Consider the following 15553-nt stretch of genomic DNA (forward strand, 5'->3'; position numbering starts at 1 on the left):
GAATGTGCTTACTAAGTGAACAGCTGTGGGTAGTCTTGGGGCACCAGGTCACTTTCAAATGACATTATCTGCTGTTGACAAAAGCAGTGCTCACATATCCAGCATTAGAAGAGTCCAGCAGTATAATCCAGAATTATAAGAGATTGCAGGAAGTGAGTAACTTTGAACTATTGTCACAAAGTTAACAACAGGCATAAAGGTAGAGATAAGAATCTTTCTTGGTTTTGTACACAGCTGCTAATATAAAAATACCTATTGCTTAATGCCTTTCTCTCTTGTTTGTATTTTTGAAGTGATTTCTCAAGGTTTTGCAGTGGAATTTTGCCTTGGGAAACAGTGATCTATAATTTCAGTAGCTTGCCTTAGAAGAAAACACTCCCCAGAGTAAAAACATTCTTAGATGGCTTCTCAGTCATGTCTCATCGTATCTTGCAGCTAGAAGAGCTCAAAATAAGTCTTGAATATCAGTTTCAGAAAGCACCATATCCATTATATAACTCTGTGATGCACCCAAGCGTTGAACACTGCTCCCCTCTTACCCTCTCCATCGTGACAATCCATCCCTGTGTTTTTGCACTTGAATGTAGGGATATAAATTGGCTTTGATGTAAGATATTCTTTATTCCATATGTCACCAACCCCAAGTTAATGAGGTGACAAAGATAGCTCAGAGTGATGCAGGGAAATGGGAGCTGTGGCATGGGAAGGAGCAGCATCTACTGTTTGAGCCAAAAATTGAAGTGGAGTTGAAAGCCTTTGCTTTGCACCAGTGAGGTTATTATAATCAGCTGAGTTGCAGCATCTTGCCTCTTTGAGAGGCACCATCTCCTTCTGTAGAGCTTCTTCTGGTGTCTTTAGTCTCTAATTTAGAAAGGAAAAATACCAATTGGCATGTAATTCTAGAAAGATTCTCATTTCCTGTTCTACCTCATCCAGTATCCAAACTGCATTGCACTGAAGTTTCTGTTGCCTATTTATTGCTTCAAATCTTCAGGTTCTGACTAGTTAGCATGGTATGGAATTCTCTTCTGCTTATTGTGTGAATTTGTTATTATGTTCTTTAATATTTCTGTGCAACATTTACTGAAAAGAGGAGAACAAGGAATGTACTTACCCAAAGTGTTGTACTACAGCCAATGTGTTTTTGTTGATTTCCAAGTGATACTTTTTTTAATACCCATCAGGGAGCAAATTGACACAAATATTTAGTGAATTTCCAAAGATGAACTTACTTCTTGCCAAATTTGTGTGGAAATGCTTTCAATATGCTCTGAAATCTCTGCTTTTAGAAACTGCCAGTGCCCAGTCACTACAGTGTAATCTGTTGTGTAATTAGACTGTGTAAATATTATCTGTAGGCACACTGCTCTCTATCAGGGCACTGTCTGCTGCTGGAGTTTCCACTGTCATGACTGTGGTGGTCTTAATGTCAAGTCAAACACTCAGCAAGCTTCTCATCTTAATATCCTTAAAATACCAGGCTTTTTCCATTCCTGCTTCTAGTTTAAATACAAGTGTATAATTTGCAGAAGGACCTTAAGTGTTTTTTGTGTAATTTTCGTGTTTTCCATGTCTGTTATTGGGTTTGAGCATGTTGTAATAACGTGGTATTATTCCTATGGAAAATACTGATCATGAACTCTTCCTTTAGGTTGCCATAAAAATAATTGACAAAACACAGCTGAACCCAACTAGTCTACAAAAGGTATGTTTTTACATTTAATCTTTCAACTCTATTATTACTTGTTTGCTTCCCCACCTCCTTCCATTAACCCTGAATGCCTGTGCTGGAGAATCTGAAGCATTGCATACCTTTGCACACATCTGACTACTGTATTTAATAACTGGTTTTGTAACAGATATTTCTGACAGCCCTGCAGTTGTTCAAGCTGAACTCGTGTGGAGCTGTAAACTGAGAAAACAGTGGTATTTGCCACTTCCTTTGTCTTCCAAGCAGAGCTGACTCTGTAGAGAGGACCTGTGGTTTGGTGTCATGCCCCCCATGTCTCCTTCGTGCCTGTTGCTTTGTTAAACTTAGAAATGCAAAACTTATGTTCTGTCCTCTTAAGCTGGCCTTGAAAACACTGCTTGTGGACTGCAGGCCAGGCAGTATCTGTGCCTTTCATGTAGCTTGCAGCAGGAGAGGTGATGCAGTTGTGTGAAACAAATTGGGCCATGTCTATTCTGGTTTCTTCCCTCTAGCTCTGAATGTTTAATGTGCTGTTACAGTTGTATCACCTTATCTTTTTAGTACAGAGTGATAAACCCTGCTCTTTCATTAGGCAACCCAGTCTGTTTGGGAATCTGTGCAGGAAGTACATTTAAGTGTTACTTTTACTTGGGACTTCTCTAACTCTGTCCTTTTAAGTTCTGCAGTCAAAGGCTTTTTGTTTACTTTTGAGTACTTTGATAAAAACCCCCTTGAAATATTTCTGTTTGAACAAGAGAATATGCAGAATTTACCTGCAAACAAAATGAAAGAGGATAACTAGAGCAAACTGGAGCATATACACATTTGTATTTTATGCAAATACTAAAAAGATCACTTGACTAGACTTTTTATCAAGATTAATGGTGCAAAAGTAAATTGGAAAAACACACAAGTTCTTACATTTTATGGTTTCATTGAGAGGCAAAGAATAACCTGTAGAAGAAAGGCTCCGTCATCCAAGCAGGTGGCAGCTTTGTATGACTCTGTAGACAGGGTAAAAGTAGATAATCTAGTTCCATTTTTCTCAGAATTTTTCTCAGTTTAGTCCCTGAGGTTACTGGTGGTTTCTGGGTAAGCAGGGTGAAAATAAAGTGCAAATTAGGTAATATGATGGATTAGATAAAGTTGATTTCTGTGGCAGATTGCAACTTGGAATGCCTAAATAAAAATGGCTGAATGCTTGAAGCACTTGAAAGTGAAACAAAGTGTGTGATAAAAATGGGAAATACCAGGGCATGGGAAGAATGGTCAAAGAGAAGTAAAGAGGCCATGTTTTCAGCTAAAAATGTAAAATCATAGTCCTTCAAATGTGGACTGTGTTACTTGAGTTGGGTTCTAATGCCAGTTTGAGCTCATATGGGGGCACAACACAAACCTTTTACAAATCACAGATGTTCAGTTGGAAAAGCTACAAGCTGGCAGTGTGCATGATGGTCCTTTGATTACTGGGTTTCAGCTGGCTCAGTGTCCACAAATGGCTCCATCTCTGTTGTAGTTTAAATTTTATTTACAATTTATAAAATTAGATTAGGAAGTGTGATTTGTAGTGTGGTCTTGTGTACCACTGAATTTCTTAACTGGGAGTCTGGAAGAATAGTAACAAATGGCAGGGCAGATATCAGATCAAATCCGTGGAGTGAAATTGCAAATGTGCTCTTGTTTCTAAGCTCGCTTGATATAGGAGGACAAGAAGAGTTTAGTAAGGTGTATCAGTTTTCAATTAAAAAACTGAAAGCAGCTTTATTAAAATTAAATTCCTGCTTGCCATAAGAAGCAGAGGGAATGCCCAACATACAACTTGCCAGCTTTGCCTGACTTTTTGTGGCTTTTTGTGTTGCGAGCCTTTGCCCCTTCCCCCAGCGCTGCCGGCAGCGCCGCAGCCTCAGCTGCACACAGGACCTGTGGATGCGGGGGAAGCTCAGATGGAAGTGCTTCTGATCCTGCACTTCTGCAGAGAGAGATAAAATATTTGAGGTATGGTGGGGAGGGAAGGGCTGTGCCCAGAAGAGGGTGTGGTGTGCAGTGTCTCAGCTGCGGTGTAGCTGCATGCCCGAGTCATCCTTAGGTGGGGAAACAAATGGTGATGAAAGGCTGCCAGTTGTGATTTCTTTGTGCTCCATCTTGCACATCGATACTTCAGCTGCCAGGAAGAAGTTAACCTTGTTAGGGACAGGCTTTGCTTTCCGGAGCAGCAATTCCTGGTATGCCCTCCCTGACAGCTCTGTGCTGGCACTCGGCAGCGCAGCTCTGAAGGGTCGGGTTTCTTGTCTGCTGCTGAGGAAGTTCTGTGGCAGCCACATGCAGCTACTCTGTACTGTTGTTTTAGGACCTAATTACTGCTCTGCTGCTCTTGCTTAGTGAAGAGGAAGCTGTAACTGGTACTTCCCTGCTTTGAAAGAAAAGGGAATTCTTAGAGGTTTTTTCCCATGCTGGTGGTGTTAGTCATAAGTCACTGTTCTCCACAAATGGACTTGTGTGTGCAATTCCAGTGGATTTTGGTCCTCACTGCAAACAAGTGCTGATGCTACAGAGTTCACTTCCTCCTAAACAAAAAATAAAACAGTTTGGGTTTTTTTTTTTTCCTTTAATTTACCAATGCCATTATATGCAAAGGTTTTTTTTAGCAAGCCCATGTAATAGCACTAAATCATTTCTCATTTTCCTGTTTTAGAACTTGGCTCCTCAGCCAAATATTTTTGTTCATTATGTGCAGATGTTTTGCCACTTAGTTGGGCAATACTTATTGTTAAAGCATTTAAGTGTTCTTAAACATCAATTTTAACATGGTTCACGTCCTTTCTGACCATGGGTCAATCAGTGTTTTAAGAACTGCAAGAAAAGTATGAGAATTTTAAATGCTCAGGCTCTTCTGTTTGTAATGAGTATCCCTTTCTGTTTCCAAGTTGTGTTTAGTTTAAGGCAAACTTGTATTGTGTAAAGGCTTTTTGCCTGAGGTTCTTTATTAGCTGTAGGGCATATTTCAGTGAGCAGTTACCAGGAGAAGCCAAATACACAGGTCAGGCTTGAGCTGGCTTGGGACAACATCCTGTGAAAAGCCTCCTCCTTTAAGGGACAAGGTGACCAGGAGGGGTTGGTGCTCTGCAGCTGGCACTGACTCACTTTTTAGCAAACTTTTTCAGTATTTTTAAAACAATTTGTTACAGTCTTGTGATAGCTACTGTGGGAGCACTTCTAGTCTGTCTTTTGCTGTGTTCAAAGAGAGTTAACCTAAAAGAACCAGCTTCCATTGCTGGTTCGTTGGGGTTTTTTTACTCAGTTTTTTGGCTCACAGCATTAATTAAATGGCATTCTTTTTCTGTATCTGACATGGCTTGCACTCAGAGGACCAGACCACAACAAAGCTGAAAGCCATTTGTTTGGCAGACTAAGGATGTTTGTCTTTGCCTGGAAACGTTTGTAGAGCTCCTGTTGACGGAAAATGAGCTGTTCAACAAGCTGGGAGTAGTTTTGGAACTCAATATTAGAAATTAAACTGATGAGAACTGTTTTCAGTTGTTTGTGTGTCTTTATGGTTTCATTATGACCAGTAATTTCCTAATACTAAAAAAATAAGTTTCTATATTGAGAACCTTTGTGTTACATTTTCTGATATTGCTCCTTGTTCTGTGTTCCTGTGGGCAGGGAACCTCAGAGGTGTGAGGTTTTATCATACCTGGCTGTTTGCAATGAATTTTATTGGGTGATGATAGTTATGTCATTTCCTAGAAACTGATGCACATAATAAAATCTGTAAAACCTTTATCCAGCGTACTTTGGGAAAGTTGTATGTATAAATGTGTACATTTTATTCCTCTGTCAGAAATAGACTATAATACATATTACAATGTCAGGATTTTATAGATAAATATATCTATTTCGCCAGATATCCCCATCTTTGTCAAAATGTGACATATAACAGATAAACTGACTAAGGGTGCACGATCTAAAGTGCATTTATCTAACTAAAATTACAGTTTGGTGGTGGTTGTATCCTATTCTCAAGTATTTTTATTTTTAATTTCCTCTGAGGCAGAAATAGTCTGTTTTTTAAAAGAGTTTGTTCCTAGTCACCCACTTGAACAAATGGCTCATGAAGGAGAAGCTGCTTTTTGACATGCTTCATTTGGGTTAGTAAAGCAGAGCAGTCATTTTGTGGACCAGTGTTTTGGTGAGGGTGTGACCCTGTAGGCTTTATCTGGGTATTGGGGGTGGAAGATATCAGATACCAATTGAGAGTGAATTAATCCAACTCTCTTTGAAATTGTAACAACTGATAAGAGCCTTTCAGTTACATAAGGTGTGATTAAAAGTATTAATGGAGCATTCAGAATATATTATACACCAGTTTAGCTGAAATGAATGAAAAGCAAGAAAAAATAGCTATAGATTCAACAGCTTTTAAATTCCTGATCCTGATGATCAAGAGAGAGATGATGTAGTCTACCCTGTCTGATTACATATGAAAAAGCTCCAGAAATAACATAGTTTAAAAAAGAAAAGAAGGCAATTTTACCTCTCTAGAGGATAAAGAAAATGTGTGCACAGAGGTTTTGAAACTATTTTACATGGCCAATAATTACTTGATCAATCAGTCATGATTTCACTTAAGCAGCTTGTCATCAGCAAAGTGTCAGGCACAGCCTTTGGTAACAAGATAATTGAAAGCATTTGGAAAACTGTTTGTTTTTTCTCTGTTCAGGTAGTGTGCCAATCCCAGCTGGTGCTGTAGCAGAGAAATGGTCTCCAGGGCAGTGCAGTGAGGATTGCTCCCCAGATGTTGGCATTTCAGAAATTCTGTGATTCTGAAATATCAGAAAGCAGAGCATGGTTAGAACAGCCGGTCTCCAACTTGTGAATTTGTCCTATTGATTTATTTAAAACCCACCCCTTGCATTTTCTTTTATTAAAAATCACAAAGGCACAAGGATTTTGCTTTGTTGACTCTTTGGTTGTTTTCTGTTTGTTTCTAATGTTTCACCTCTTATTTTTTTTATTACAAAGTTTCACCTTTTCTTTGCTATTACTGAGTAAATACACTTACAAGTTTTTGAGTTGTTACTAATATGTGTAGACATAACACATTTCTTCACTTTATCTGAAATCTGACCTGAGCCAAATCCTCCAGCAGCATTTTTTTTCCCCTACTGTAATTAACTATGCTGTTCTCCCTATTCTATATTTACAAAACTGTTGGGTTTTTTCCTATGTCTGCATTCACCTGAAGCTGTGGACTTCTATTCTGCTTCAGTCTCTTTACATGAAGTTCAATATGATGTTAAGTTACTGATATTCCTGTAGAAATTTGTGTTAGGTTTCTCATAAAACCTCTTGATTACTCCCACTTTTTGAAGCATGCTGTTAGAAAATAATTGACACTGAAGAACATTGGGCTGGAATGGGTGAGCTGCAGAGGGAGAACAGCTCCACGCCTGGCTGCCATGCAGTGTTGTGCATAAAAAGAGAATTCTTTGGTTTTCTGAATACAAGAGTATTTATGCTTTTTTTGTAGTAATATTTTATCTTGGAACTGCTTTTCATTTATCTGCTATTTACCAGCTTTGTTCAAAGCAATGTTTTATAGTGCAGAAACACCACCTGTGGCATTTTTAGTATTATGGTTATGAATTTCTGTGTATCTTACAATAGTCTTTTGCAGAAGAGAGGTGAAAATAATTTACAACTGTTCAGTCATGACTTTGCTTTCATTTCTAGTTTGTTAAATGTCACTCCCTATTTTCATGAAGCTGCAGAAGGATGGAGTTTGCTCTGTGTGACAGGCAAAATTGAAATATTCAGAAATAGTTACTCAAGCAAAGCCTTCTTCACACCAGTATTGGCATTGGGGAGGAACAGACAGGACATGAAAAATGACAATATCCTTACAGTCAGTACACAATCTCTGGATTTAGGGCAGGGGATATAATGTCATCCTGCAGCTTGAAATGGGCAGTTGTCCCTCACCATCATCCTGCTGGGGTGGGCTAGAGATGGAGTGCTTTTATATGGGGAAGTTGTGTGTTTTGTGAGGGATTTCTGTTAAATCATTCCTGTACCTTGTGTGTCAGTCAGGGTTAGCAGCAGTGCCTGCAGGAAGGGAAGCAGCAGATGGGGTCAGGAAAGCCCCATTTGTGTTGTGCCCTGGTAATTTTGGCCGGTACATTCAGTGTGCTGCACCTGGCAGTGTCTGGGGGTGATCAGGGGAGCTGTGCTGGCAGACCCAGGGCTGCTGTGCCTCAGTTGCCTTGCAGCAATGCTTCTGAAGGGCTCAGGGCTGGCTTTATCTTCCCTGCTCTCTGCAGAACTTGCTGGTGTAGGTGGATAACATGGTTTTTGCACAATATAAACAGCTGATGTTTCACCTGTGAGCTGCTGCTGTAGCACAGGAATTCTTGGGCTTTAACAACGTTCTGAAGAATGCTGAATTCATACTGCAGTGGTCTTCTGAAGGTGTTCTGGTGGGGATTCACAAGAACTTGGAGGTGTGCTTTTTGTGAAGGGAGTGAAAGATGTGTGAGATGTATTGGTCAGCAGGAAGCTGTGTGGGCTCACAGTGCTCTTCTGACCCCAAAAGTCTGCAAACCACAGGGCTAAGGTCACTGCTTTCCTGAGCTGTTCAGAGTTCTTCTGGGTGTTTGCACGTTTTTGAGGGTTGATTTGTTTGGGAGGGGTGTTAAGCAGGCATTTAACTCTTCCCTTCAAAAAGTGCCTATTTAATGAACTTCATTGATAATGTTTAATAATGTTTGCCCTTTCTGTTTAAATGACTATATCAAAGTCTTCAATCTTTAAGGAGAATGGCTGCTTGTTAGTGATTTCATTAACTTATTTCATGTTTTATGTTTATTTCAGCTCTTTAGAGAAGTAAGAATAATGAAGATCTTAAATCATCCAAATATAGGTATCATGTTTCTTTCACATAATTTCCATCTCTAGAGAAGTTTTAGCTTTTTCACTGTTAAGATTGCTGTGGCATGAGTTTAAAAGATTATTTTGCACTGGAGTGTGAATTTACTCTAAGATAGCAGTAATAACTGGTATTTCAGAACTGTGTGTTTAATAAAATAAAATAAACATTGTGATCCCATTGCACAGAACTGTTATTTACATAGCTAACTGATAAATTTGCTCCTTTTGAAGATAGTATTGATTTTTGACTGAATTCAGGTTCTCATTAAAAATTAACATTTAAAATTTAAAAAATAAAAAATCTCATTAAAAATTAGCATATCAAAGCCAAGAAGTGGTCAAGAATTTTTTCAAGTTTGTACATTTAAATGATGTGGTACTCCTGTGGGAGTGTCAGCAGGCTGGTAACTGATTTGTCACCACGTGTGTCAGTTCAGTGCACATATGTGGGTATTGCTGATGCTCAAATCTGTGCATGTTCTGCTTAGTTCAGTTATGTTCCCATGTAAGTGAAGCAAAGTATTGGTTCTTGAGAATATGTTGTTCTGTATAAGTTGACCAAATGTGTTAGAGTATTTTCTGCTTAGGAACATTAGACAGAAAGCTTCTTTAGAGTAAATAGTCTGATATTATCAAGTGGCAGGCAAACAGTTTGGGCATTTTTCTCTCACAGGATTCTGTGGGGTGTTAACATAATGCTTCTGCAGCTAGTTAACTGATGACTAAATGTCTTTCTCTTTTAGTGAAGCTATTTGAAGTCATTGAAACTGAAAAAACTCTCTATTTAATAATGGAATATGCAAGTGGGGGTAAGTACCTCTTTGCTGCAGTGACACTCTAAGCAGATTGCCAAGTGAGACAAAGCACTTGTTTTCTTGAAAGTTTTGCTTTCTTTTTCAGCAAATATTTATGTCAAGGTAGTGTAAAATATTAAGCAAAATCTTTAATATTCACTGGGACTTGTTTGGTCAACATAAATAATTCATGTAACTTGTAAAACCAGCTTCTAAATTTACTACTACTTAGTAATATTTGCTTTTTTTCACAACTCTAATTAACTGGGAATCTTTTCTGAGCCACTGATTGTTCCTGCCCATAACAAATACTAATGTTCTCAATTTACTGTATTCAGCTCCCTACCTCTGGTGTCCTGTTTTGTATAAGATATTTGGTAAAATCATGTTCAGATGAAACATTTCTGTGTTTCTTTAATTGTTGCTTTCAAAAGCATGAGCACTGCAACTTCTGTTTTTAGATGTTGATGACATCTTACATATCTTAATCACAGGCCTTCTACTGTCATGAATTGTTAGGCTTAGCCTTATGCCATTTTAGAAGGAGCTTAAATGCTCTTCCTCATTCTGCAGGGGATGGAAAAATGCACATTGTGCAGTGTCAGATATTTTCACCAGAGCCAGAATTAAGGTATTCAGGCTTAAGTTACTCCTTGCTGGCTAGAACTTAATATCACTCAGCTTGTCAGTGTGACCCTTGAGCACCAGCATCTGGGAATCTCAAACAGTTGGGGCTTTTCTTTAGGGGCAGGAAGGAGATAGACTTTTTTCAGAGAAAATCAGTGTTGAATTCAGACTCTTACATTAGATTATGTGAAGTTTAATCAATTGCTGCAAATAAAGCAAGATTCTCTACCCACCTGTCTTTTCTTCCAGCAGCTTCCTAAATGCTTAGCCAAGGTTTGCCTAAACAGGAACAGAGTGGGAATAGTCCCATTAAAATATTGACCAGTACAGGTGTTTGGGGAGACATTCTGTGTTGTTTGATAGTATTAGACTTAAAAGTGAAGTCTTATTGCCATCTAGTGATTGGCTTCTAGGAGGAAGAAAGGCCAGTGGTTCTCTAAAGGAGTAAGGACCTTTCCTGGGTGATAAGGGAGAGGTAAGCCCTGTTCTGGTCTAAAAGGCCAAGAGCACAGATGTGCCATGCTGTGCAAGACAGGAATGGCTGGCAAGCACAGAGCAGGCATCACGTTCCCTGTTTCCTCTTTATCAAGGTCGAGGTCATCATGTTGCACATGAACTCTGGCTGCAGGATGAAAGACATTATTGCTACAGCTGCAGCACTTCACATAAATTGGGGATAATTCTTTCCTTGGTGTCTTTTCCCTGAATTATGAAGAAGTGTTCAGGTTTGGTGCTTCAAGGTTTTTTAAGAAACAGCTGTGAAATACAGCTGGGAGAGTTACCTGAGTTGAGTATTACAGAATACACTGCAGAGGGAAGACTATTTCATGGCAAGTCCTGACATTCCCTCAGATGGCTCAGTGGTTGCTGTTCCTGCAGTGTGACTCCTTTTTTTTTATTGCAATCTGGTAGAGTTGTGTCTTTTAAAAAAACAAATATATTACTCAGCTCTTCCCTTGTGAGGTGGCTGTCTACAAAACCATGTTTCCTTGCTCAGTAGGGAATGTTTAAATATTTGAACCACTTCTGAAGATTTTATGGTTTTTGCATACTAGTGAGTACTTTTAAAAGCTGTGTTATTATTCTCTGTTTGTAGTTCTTACCTACATGACTGTTGGTTTTTAGTAGAGAAATCTCCCATGCTTTCACAAACATGTCAGTGTTTCATGGGCCAGTGGCCTGCACCTAAAGCTCAAACATTGTAGTCGGTATTGATGTGCTCTAAAATGACTGCATTGACTAAAAAGAGGAAAAACTGAAACACAGATCTTCAGTAATCTTTGGTCATGCACAGCTGTACAACAGTGGCCTTGTTCTGTGTGTTTTACAGGTGTGATGGTTGTGTGAGGGATTTATCAGTGTGTCCTGCTGTGCTCATTCTTTACTCTCCTTGTGGGTACCTCTTCCAAGCCTAGGTTAAAGCTAAGGCTTTTGATTTTGTTTAGAACCATTTTATACACATGCACAAATTAAAATTCTAGTGTTGGTATGATGGCATTTACAAATATCATCAATTGTTCTCACATACGAAACTTTTTTTTTCTGAAGCCAAAGAAACTCTGGTGAGAAAGTCTGTGAAGGGGTAGATGTCATTTTTGTTTACAAAACAGAAGTATGCTGCTCAGTTTCTATCCTAAGTAATTGGAAGGAAATGGTTTCCTTTGTGTATATCCAGTCACTCATTATTTTCTTGTAAAAGAGAGGATGGTGTAGTAAATTGCACAGCAGTTGTGCCTTGTTCTCTTGAGCTGTCCTGTAATCATAAACTTGAAATACAGTAATTCCAGTGAAGCTGCTGTGGGCAACTGCTGGAGAAGAATCTCTACATTCTGAAATTGGCATTAATGTATCTTGTTATTGGATTGTAGGGGAGGTGTTTGACTATCTGGTTGCACATGGAAGAATGAAGGAAAAGGAGGCTAGAGCTAAATTTAGACAGGTATGTATAACATTCCTATATGTCAGCTTTCCCCTCACCCCTGTTTTTCATGGTGAAATGAGTAAAACAGCTGTCCTTTGCATTTGACTTACAGCAGTGTTCAGCATGCTGTGGGCTTGTAGCTCTGAGTTAGAAAGAACTTGTGTCACAGCAGTGCTTTAAGGAGTCAGAGTCTGTTCAGTGGTGCTGTTTCCTTAGTGCTGAGTGCCAGGGTGTCCAAGAGTGCCAGAACACAGAGACTGCTTGGTTTGGAAGTGTATTCCATTCCAAAATGCATTTCCTCTGGGCTGATTTCATATGTCCTTAGCTCAGCAGGTCTGTAGCATTTTGGAAGTTGTTCAAATGTAGCAGGCTACCAACAGGCCAGTTTCAAACTGCAGACAGTGCATGTAGTAGGGATCCATTCACATTCATCTGCTTACATGAGAAGATACTGTTTAATAGTTGTTCTAAAAAGTCTCGGAAAAGTAATGTCTAGACTTTTTAGTTTAGCTTTATGTTGGATAAACTAGCGCTGCTGAGGTGTTGGAATTTCATTGATCTGCAAAAAGCATTTCCATTCTACAGTCAAGCAGTACTGAACAAAACCAGATATTTTTGCATAGCTAATTTAAATCCAAATGTCTGCTCTTGTAGCATGTGGAGTTTCAGATCTCACCAGTCTTACACACTTGTTTTCTGCTCTTGTGCTGAAATTTGTAAATGCCTGTTGCCTTTGGCCACTTGGATAGATTCAGTAATGTTGTGACAAATAATAAATGTCAAGATTATGCTCCAGCTTAATGGCACTTGAAAATAATGAGTAGGGACAAGAGTGGTTTTTTGAATGGTATGTAGGACTCTGGAACTGCTGGATCAGGGCAGTGATGTTGCCCTGTTGGAAGGGGAGGCTCTGATGGTTTCATTTCTTAAGCATAGCCATACATAATAGAAATTTGATGTAAGATAGGAGACTTCCAGGAACCAAGTAATTGATTTTGCTTTGTTTTCTCTCATCTTATTTGATCTTGTATTTACCCTTTTAAATCTTTTTGGGGAAAAAAAAACCCACACCAAAACCACCACCACCAAACAAACAAAACAACCCAAAAGCAGCTGTAGACTTCATCTCCCCAGAAGTCATTTGTGATTACTGGAGTTATACAGCTTGACAGTAAGGAAAAGTTTTCTCACTCTTCAACAGTCTTATGTGTCTTTTTAAAGCTGCTGCCTTCACTTTCATATTTTGGTAGGTAGGGAGTTTTCCTTTGTGATTGAAGGTTTCTGGTTTGTGCTTCTGTGCTGTGTTGGCAGTAGGAGTGGTGGGATGTGGAACAGTCATTCCCACTTCAGCCATCTCTTCTACATCCCTGCCTGTTGCCTTTGTAATGTCACTTGAAGAGCTTCAGAGTAACTTGAGAGGATTGACTGTTCTCTCTCAGATGTGAATATTGGAAAGTTCTGCTGATGGACTCTTTGCTCTCAGTCCTCAATTTCTTTCATCAGGAGCTATGTGGAAAAAAGATCTTGCAGTAATTACATTAAAATTACATGTTTCTTCAATAAATACCTATTTTTTTCTAATGATTCTACTCCCCTTTAAGTAAAAACATACTTACAAACAGGTCAAACATGTTTTACAGGTACACTTAGTGCTTAATTTTATGGGATAATGTGGGTAGTACAGGATATATGTAGCTTCATTTTCAAAAAGAAATGTGGAGGAAAAGAATTTAACAGGGAGTTACCTGCTGAGCTGAGTGTTTGACCCATCAAGAATTGGGTTTATGTACTCTCAGCCTGATGATTTTTTGAGTTGGTTTGTAGAGTTTTTTGTATTTCAGTAGAATAATTGCAGTTTATAAAGATATATAGATGGCCTCACTTGTTTGCTCTGGAATACACTTTTCAGTTTTTTCATGCAAGTCTCCTGGTGCAGCCAGCTGTGCTCTGTCCTCCCCCAAGAGCTGATTTCCTGGCTGCTGAGCTCAACCAGTTTTAGAGGACCTTGATCTCAAAGAAAGGAGGTTCTTTAAAGCTTCAAAAGCTTCAGTTCCTGGGAAAAAAGAGAGAAGCCTGGAAATAAGCAGAGGAGAGAAACTGTAGCACAAGCTGATTGGGCTAAGCAGGAGAGAAAAGCATTGATGCTGGATGAAAGTCAGGTAACTTTGATCAGAGCTTGGCATTTTATTAGATGCTAAAGCTCAGCCTGAGGGACAGTGTCAAAGGAAACAAGGAAATTAGATCTTGCTGGGTTCACAGGTCATGAAACTATTCATTTCACCTTACTGTAGCCCTGGAATAGCTTTGTATCACTTTTGGTCATTGTTGGAGGAAGAATGCACTCTGCAGACCTTTTATCTGATGCAGTGCAGCTGTTCTCTGTTAGATGGAGACTTGTGACATAATAGTCTTCTTTTTTTTTTTAAATTTGTTAACTGTTTTAGCAGACAGTGGCTCCTTCTAAACTGAAGAAACAGCTGTGCCATGGTATTGAGATTAGTTCTTACAATAGGTTGTATTATATATTGTTTTCAGATCATGTTTCTTCTTCCAGTAGATGTGATTTCTGGATCAAACACTTGTGTTTTGTCTGAGGAGACACTTCCTCTCTAGCAGGCAAAGAGCAGGATTTGGTCATTCTCCCTTCTTTGCTTGTTAAAGATTTTAAAAAATGGTTTTAGTCGATTTTGTTAAACATATGTAAGGTTTTTAGCAGGAACATATAATTTAAAAGACAGTAATCACATTATTTCAGTTGCACTTGACAAGGAACACAGGAGAAGGTACAAAGTCTAAGAATACAACTATGCTACACAGTTCTCCATTTCAAACTCCTTTTGTGTAGCCATGTGGGAGAAATTCAAATTGAGAATGTTTTGCATTCTTAATGTCACCTTAATTCTTCTTCCCCATTACAGACTTCCAGACAGTTCTGGTTCAGTTTCATCCTTTTTCCACAAAAAATCTGATGCAGAGCAGCAAGTCTTGTTAAATTTGTGTGTATTAATTCCCTCTCTTTTCTGCAAGCAATAAGATATGGCCTTTTTCAGTGTTCTCACTGTTTCCCTGCTGAAGCAGTTTAGAATTCTTAATGGCGATAGATGTCTTAGAAAATTATAAAATCCACAAAATGCATCTTATTGATGTGTTCCAGTAAAACAACAGAATGCTCTTAGCAGTGTGGAAGGGGCCTTGAGAGGTCAATCATCCTTTTGTCATTTAATCCTTTTAAAGAATGGTTCTTCTACCTAGAGAGAACTTCTTCAAAACCTGTATTTATACAGATTTTTGAAATCAATCTTTAGAAAAGTTTTTCGATGTTCCAATTGTTACTTCTAGCAAAAAGCTCAGATGCCTTTCCTCCCCTTCTCTTCACCTGCCAAGTGTCAGAAAATTCCTCAGACAAGAAGGTTAGGAAGTGAGGGAGCTGTCAGTGGAAACAGTGATGGGAGCTGGAAGACAAAGGTTTCGGTCTGGAAAAGCCGTGCTTTGTGCTATTTTTCATTCAGTTATGTTCTTCAATTATTAATGTCCTACACATTTGATTATTTCACTTCACATGGATTGGAGTCACTTCTGCAGTCTCTGTGCCAT

General features: G+C 38.9%; 1 protein-coding gene across 15 annotated transcripts in view; it reads left to right on the plus strand.

Moving 5' to 3' along the window:
• MARK3 (microtubule affinity regulating kinase 3) overlaps positions 1-15553 on the plus strand; it is a 62094-nt gene that overhangs the window by 17124 nt on the left and 29417 nt on the right. For all 15 annotated transcript variants that reach the window (XM_054286809.1, XM_054286812.1, XM_054286813.1 and 12 more), the window contains 4 exons: positions 1652-1705; positions 8561-8609; positions 9361-9426; positions 11907-11977. In XM_054286809.1, coding sequence (XP_054142784.1) covers positions 1652-1705; positions 8561-8609; positions 9361-9426; positions 11907-11977 — 240 coding nt within the window. The remainder of the gene's footprint in view (positions 1-1651; positions 1706-8560; positions 8610-9360; positions 9427-11906; positions 11978-15553) is intronic.

The sequence above is a fragment of the Melozone crissalis genome, unplaced genomic scaffold (assembly GCF_028551555.1).
Source record: "Melozone crissalis strain CALT ecotype California unplaced genomic scaffold, PUWL_Pcris_2 ptg000056l_1, whole genome shotgun sequence".
Lineage (NCBI taxonomy): Eukaryota > Metazoa > Chordata > Aves > Passeriformes > Passerellidae > Melozone > Melozone crissalis.